This window comes from Microtus pennsylvanicus, chromosome 1 (genome assembly GCF_037038515.1).
Source record: "Microtus pennsylvanicus isolate mMicPen1 chromosome 1, mMicPen1.hap1, whole genome shotgun sequence".
NCBI classification, from domain to species: domain Eukaryota; kingdom Metazoa; phylum Chordata; class Mammalia; order Rodentia; family Cricetidae; genus Microtus; species Microtus pennsylvanicus.
In genome coordinates this window covers 37,484,283-37,491,945 of record NC_134579.1, presented here as the reverse complement: position 1 = coordinate 37,491,945, position 7,663 = coordinate 37,484,283, and the positions used below count along the sequence as shown (strand labels likewise).

Genomic DNA, 7,663 nt, shown 5'->3' with positions numbered 1-7,663 from the left:
CCTGGGGTAGGTTGATCCCGAATTTCCTGAGAAACCACCACACTGCTTTCCATAGTGGTTGCACAAGTTTGCATTCCCACCAGCAATGGATGAGTGTACCCCTTACTCCACATCCTCTCCAGCAAAGGCTATCATTGGAGTTTTTTATTTTAGCCATTCTGACAGGTGTAAGATGATATCTCAAGGTTGTTTTGATTTGCATTTCCCTGATTGCTAAGGAGGTTGAGCATGACCTTAAGTGTCTTTTGGCCATTTGAACTTCTTCTGTTGAGAATTCTCTGTTCAGTTCAGTGCCCCATTTTTAAATTAGGTTAGTTAATCTAGTTTCTTGAGTTCTTTATATATTTTGGAGATCAGACCTTTGTCAGTTGTGGGGTTGGTGAAGATCTTCTAGTCAGTGGGTTGCCTTTTTGTCTTAATGACAGTGTCCTTTGCTTTACAGAAGCTTCTCAGTTTAAGTAGGTCCCATTTATTCAATGTTGCCCTTAATGTCTGTGCTGCTGGGGTTATACATAGGAAGCGATCTCCTGTGCCCATCTGTTGTAGGGTACTTCCCACTTTCTCTTCTATCAGGTTCAGTGTGTTCAGACTGATATTGTGGTCTTTAATCCATTTGGACTTGAGTTTTGTGCACGGTGATAGATATGGGTCTATTTTTATTCTTCTACAGGTTGACATCTAGTTGTGCCAGCACCATTTGTTGAAGATGCTTTCTTTCTTCCATTGTATACTTTTAGCTCCTTTATCAAAAATCAGGTGTTCATAGGTTTGTGGGTTAAAATCCGGGTCTTCTACTCGATTCCATTGATCGACTTCTCTGTTTTTATGCCAATACCAAGCTGTTTTATTGAAAACATTTTAAGCTTAGGTATATTCTACTTCTGTGAAACATGTTATCAAATGTTTTGAAGAAGATAGGATTATTTACCGTTTTAACTATATCCTGATAGTCAGAGGTGAGTACTTTGTTTTAGTATCCTAACAGACTTTTCATTAATTCTTTTTTTCTGCATAGTCTCTAATGTGAGGAAGTATCTATAAAATAATCTTGATGCCACTGTTTTATAAAAAATTAACTTAAAATTGAACTTGAATTTTATCATTTTCTGTTTCCTTAGAAAACATTGCACTCTAAAGTGTGCCTCAGCACATTAGGACTTCATGAAGATGAATTCACTTATTAACTTATATTTTTAAACCTTAAAACTAAAAAAGCTTAAATTCCTGAAATTTGAATTCAAGTTTCACTTTTTCTTAAAATACTGCTAATTCCCAATACTTGGTGATTCATTGGGTCATACTAACTGACAGATTAAATTATATTGATTCTGTGGCCAACGTTCCCTGCTAATTAAAACATTAAAAGAAGGCAATAGAAATTCACTTTGTTCAAAAATATTTTACCTGCTGGGTCCTTTGCTTGGGAACAGTTTTCTGCTCCTACACTGGGGCTGTCCACCCAGAGAGGTGAGTGCCTGCCTACCAGGCAGGCCTCAGGGACCCCCCCTCCCCGAAAGGGAGCATGCGCACCTTCAGCTTTTGCGGCAGGGAGTCCTATGTTCTACTCGTCACCCCCAAGTTCTCCCTTTTGTCCGCAGGTCATTGGACTACCAGGCGTCCATGTTTAGGTGCTGAGAAGTTCCATCTGGACTGGTGAGTGTGCGCTATCCAGGGGCGGATTGTCCCAGAAGAGAGCACAAACCCCCCTCCCCCAGCTCCTTCTGCAGGACTGTCTTTCTTATGCACAACCCAGCCCCCCAGCACCCCCCACCCCCCAAGTCTGCCCTGCTGTATGCTAGGACCAGTGTTCAAGAACAGTTTTAAGCTCCTACACTAAGGCTACCCACCCAGAGCGGTGAGTGCCTGCCTACTGGGCAGGCCTCAAGGTCCCCTGTAAGGGAGCCCGGGCACCTTCAGCTTGTGCTCCAGGGGTACCTGTGCTCTCCTGGATCTCGCCCTGCCTGCTCCATTTTTCCTTTTGTCCCCGGATCATTGGGCTACCAGGCGGCCCTGTTTAGGTGCTGAGGAGTTCCATCTGGACGGGTGAGTGTGTGCTATCCAGGGGCGGATTGTCCCAGAAGAGAGCACAAACCCCCCTCCCCCAGCTTCTTCTGCAGGGCTGTCCAGGGGTCATTGGACTACCAGGCGTCTATGTTTTGGTGCTGAGGAGTTCCATCTGGACTGGACAGTTCCTGCTTCTACACTGAAGAGATACACCCAGTGAGTCAGTCACAGCAAAGACTGGACCAAGACACCAGGCCTCTCCTGGCTCCATTTGAAGGAAGAGATGGGAAGGCGCCAATGCAAGAATTCCTCCAACAACCTGAAAGGCAACATGACATCACCAGAATCCAGGGATCCCGAAATAAAAAGAATTGTACACCCTACTCTAGAAGAATTAGAAGAAATCGACTCAAAAGTGAATTATATGAAAATAATAAAAGACCTTAAACAGGAGGTGAAAAACTGCCATAAACAATTAGAGATCACAAACAAAAAGGTAGAGGAAATGAATAAATCGCTCAAAGATACCCAAGAAAACCAAGAGAAGCAAGAAAAAGCAATCAAACAGGTAAGGGAAGCGGTTCAAGACTTGAAGAATGAAATGGAAGTAATGAAGAAAACACAAACCGAGAGAAGGATGGAGATGGAAAATCTGGGTAAAAGAACAGGAACTACAAAGACAAGTACTACCAACAGATTACAAGAGATAGAAGAAAGAATTTCAGACACTGAAGATACCATAGAGAAAATAAACACACTGATCAAAGAAAACAGCAAAACCAACAAATTCTCATCACAAAACATTCAGGAAATCTGGGACACAATAAAAAGACCAAACCTAAGAATAATTGGGATAGAAGAAGGAGAAGAAGTACAGCTCAATGGTCCAGAAAATATATTTAATAAAATTATAGAAGAGAACTTTCCCAACCTAAAGAAAGATATTACTTTGAAGGTTCAAGAAGCATACAGAACACCGAATAGACTGGACCAAAAAAAAATCTCCTCGCCATATAATAATCAAAACACAAAACATACAGAATAAAGAAAGAATATTAAGAGCCGCAAAGGAAAAAGGCCAAGTTACTTATAAAGGTAAACCTATCAGACTTACACCTGATTTCTCTATGGAAACAATGAAAGCCTGGATAGATGTACTGCAGAAACTAAGAGACCATGGATGCAAGCCCAGACTACTATACTCAGCCAAGCTTTCGTTCACTATAAATGGAGAAAACAAAATTTTCCAGGATAAAAACAAATTTAAACAATACGTAGCCACAAATCCAGTCTTACAGAAAGTAATAGAAGGAAAATCACAAACCAAGGAGTCCAACAATGACCACAATAACTCCAATCAGAAAATGGTTGGCTACTCCCATATTTAAAAGAACATGAAGGTATAAGATCATTTAAGTGAGAAAGGAGAGATCATGACTTTTGTGTATGGTTTGTTTTATTTCTCAGTAGAAATAGAGAGAATATAGACCAGAAGCTTCTAAGACCTCTTTGGAGAAATGTCTTAATCTGTTTTGAGGATTTGCACATTACCCCAGGTCCCTCATATCTAGGGTAAGGACTGTACAGAAAGTATTGAGACTATATCAGATGCTCCCAGGAACAAAGATTCCAGATTGAATTTATCCTACTCAAAGAATAACCATTAAAACTTAACCTGAAAAATATGCAAAAATCTATGGCTATGGTATAAATTTTGAAAATATGATATAGCATTAATCTGCTGAAACTGTACTATTGTAGGATACCATGAGGGTAACGAGAATAGATATGACATCTATTAAATTTACATTACCTTATTTGGGTTATATAATTCAGGTGAATAATTAACAAATTATTTTGGAATTGTATTATTTTATTATTTAGTGAACTGAAATTAGTGAGCTGTAGAAGTCAGAGATTTTTTTTTTGTAAGTCTTCATAACTTTCTTAACAGCATTTACTACCTCCTTATTTCTCAGGCTGTAAATAAAAGGGTTTAACAAAGGAACTACTATTGTATAAAATACAGCCACAGGTATATCTTTATTCCCTTCTTCCAATGGTCGAATATACATGAGAAGACAGATGTAGAATATTGAGACAGAAAGAAAGTGGGATGCACAAGTAGAAAATGCTTTTCCTCTCCCATCCTTGGATTTCATTCTGAAAATAGTGAAAAGAATGCAGAAATAAGAGACCAAGATAGTGGTAATTGTAAAGACTTGAATTGGCATTGAAAAAATATATATCATTAGCTCATTAATAAAAGGGTCTGTACAGGAGAGCCTAAATAGAGGAAGAACATCACAGAAGAAGTGATCAATGTGATTTGATTTACAGAAAGTTAACCTTAAGAGACAGCCTACTTGAATCATGGAATGCAGGTTACTAGTTATGAAGGTGCCTACACTCATCTGAATGGAGAGCTTCTTGGACATCATGGTGTGGTACTGCAGGGGGTTGCATATGGCCACATAGCGGTCATAGGCTATTGCTGCCAGGAGGAAGCAGTCTGCAGTTTCAGCAACACAGAGAAAATAGAACTGTGCCATGCATTCATAGAGTGAAATCCGTCTGTCGACAGAAAAAAAGTTCTCTAGCATCTTGGGAGTGATGGCACAGGAGCAGCAGGAATCCATGAGAGCCAGGTTGCCCAGAAAGATGTACATAGGTGTGTGAAGACGGTGTTCCATGTAGATCAAGACCACCAGTCCGAGATTTCCCACCATGGTGACCAGATAGATGACAGAGAACACCAGGAACAGGAGGATCTTCAGGTCTGGAATATCTGAGAATCCCTCTATGATGAACTCTGTTGTTAAAGACTGATTTGTCTTCTCCATTCTTTCTCTGCTGAGACAAAAACTGTTAATATATTTGATTCATATTATAGGAGTAATATGTCTAACTCTCCCTTTTTAGTTACAGTGAGCAGGTAAGGACTTCTTCAATTTACCTCAGCAATCCCCTGAAATATGTTATGGTAGGTTAAGTCATGGGAATAAATCACATATAGATTTTGTCTATGAGTATAGTCTTGAGGTGTCTGTTGAACTAACCCCTAAATGCATCACATGGATAGTTATATAGCTTTGTGTAAATTTATGATCTGCACGGTTGATTTTCTAATTTTTAGATATTAAATCTTCTCTATTGTGGTGATTTATTTTCCAAAACAAAAATATACTCTGTGATGTTTAAAAATATATTGTCCTTCAGATATTTAAGGACTAACTTATGAAAACTCCATAAAATTAAGAGTGAGTTTGGAAATAATTTGTTTGCATTGTCGTTTTTTACTGTGAGGATTGTCGGATATTTTAAATTAAGGTCATTTATCTTTTAAGATCGTGTAATATGATCATTTTCTCTTAAGTCAGTTCTCTGATGACTTTTATATTCTGGATGCTACTATATCACATCTGATAAATTTCTAAAAAATGATTTCTACTTGTAATTATCCCCGCATCCTAATATTTTCTGTGTTGTTTCTAGTGTTCAAGGAACATTCTTTATTATGAGTCCTAGTGACAAGGTGTCTGCTCACAATGTACACACTGATATGTAAAGGTCAAATTCCTGCCTTGTGCTTGCCAATACTGTCAGGATGAAACAATGTTTTTCTTTTATTGAGTTCAATAAGGGTTTTACATTTATATTATTATTTAAACTTTAAATTATTTTCTTCTTAATCCTTATATTAGAATTCAATAGCCAATAAAATTTATTAGATTTATTTTGACAGGTATAATACTGAAAAATTTAAATCAGGAAATAGCATGTATTTTACTATTGTAATCATTTTCTTTCTTCTAGGAATGACTACAACTCTCTGACCTAGTAAAGTTTAAATGGATAACTTTTTAAGACCAGTGTACAATAATAATTTAAACATCATGGCTTTAAAATTACACTGTAGATTACTGTTTCTTTGATTTTTTTTCTGTTGTCTAATTAAACTACACAGTTTTCCTTTTCAGTTCAACAAAACAGAAAGATTTTCTGGCATTGTATTACTAATAGTTTATAATTAAATGAATAAAATAAATTGGTATTTATAAGTTAATTATATAACACTATAATATCTCTTAATTTATATCATTCAAATATTTTAGCAGCATAAAATTTATTTTTATCAACATTTACTTGCTAATGAAATTGTTATATTCATATTTAAACTTAGACAATGCTAATTTATTTTAAAATATTGTATCAGAATCCACTAGGTAAGAACTCATTTTTACCTCACTAGCACAAAACAAAATTATTCAGCCAAATCTGAAACAATTTTACTACCCATCCTAAAATTATTTTTTGGAGTTGTAGATAGTTTACCTGTGTAGTTGCTGACAGTACTATGATGCTTTTGAGTTCAGAATAGACAGAGTAACCCATTTACTGCTTCATTCTATCTTTTCAGTAGATCTTCAATTCAGATACAAACTAAATATAAAAGGATAAAATGTAAAATAAATACTGAAGTATTTTATTTTGGTCTCTCCATATTTAGAAATGAATTTGAAAGCCATCCACATACTGTGAGCTCACTACCTGTCATGTTATATATAGCCAAACAGAGTCACCTGAAGCTTTCAGAGAGAGGCCTTAAAACATCGGGGAATAATTGATGAGAATTTAGGACACTCTCTCTACTCATAGGTCAGTGATAATTCTAAAGGGAGTTCTTTGGCATTGACATTAGGTATTTCTGCAAAGACTCTAGTCGGCAACGTTGGTTCCCAAAACACCATTAAACCTTAACAGCTCAATTAAAAGGAAGAGAAATGAAATTTTGGCTTTAGCATCATTTTTATTGTTCACATATTTGATTACTTGTACCTCATTAATCTTGCTTACATAGAAATGATAATGTGCAGAGAAACAATAAGGATCACCTGGCCACAAACAAATGTAAAAAAATTTGGATTCCTGTGTAAGACAACAAAATCTTGTGAAATCAACTGAAATCACATTCTTTTCTTTTACAACCTACAGTGAACCGGACCATATCCCATATATCTATTTTTGGAAATAACTCTGACATTATTTTCTTTGGTGCCATTTATGTATTAGAAATGAAGAGAATTTTAAATAAAGTTGCCATGTACAAGGCTTTGCTCCTGTATTAAACTCTGAGTGGAGATAATTGTACACATATGAAAGTATTAGCATGATTAATCTAATTAATGTCATGGTTATAAATTAATTATTTAGTGAACCTCCCACTCTCTCTAACACAAATACGATTTTGTGCACAAGAATTATTTTATATATTTTTTTATTCTTTTTTTTATTGAGAAAAGGAAAAAAAAGTATCCGTCTCCTCCCAGCCTCCCATTTCCCTCCCCCTCCTCCCAACCTTCTCCCCCTCCCCCAAACTCCTCTCCCCCTCCCTCTCCAGTTCATAGAGCAGTCAGGGTTCCCTGCCCTGTGGAAAGTCCAAGGTCCGCCTCCCTCCATCCATGTCAAGGAAGGTGAACATCCAAACTGGCTAGGCTCCCACAAAGCCAGAACATGAAGTAGGGTCAAAACCCGTGCCATTGTCCTTGGCTTCTCATCAGCCCTCATTGTCCGCCATGTTCAGAGAGTCTGGTTTTATCCCATGCTTTTTCAGTCACAGTCCAGCTGGCCTTGGTGAGCTCCCAATAGATCAGCCCCA

General features: G+C 37.2%; 1 protein-coding gene across 1 annotated transcript; it reads right to left on the bottom strand.

Annotated features, from left to right (window-relative positions):
• Positions 1-3,898: 3,898 nt before the first annotated feature.
• On the bottom strand, positions 3,899-4,847 carry LOC142839099 (olfactory receptor 5K16-like). The gene is given in 2 exon segments (XM_075954965.1): positions 3,899-3,929; positions 3,931-4,847. Coding segments are annotated over 2 exon segments (948 nt in total).
• Between the last annotated feature and the right edge of the window lie 2,816 nt (positions 4,848-7,663).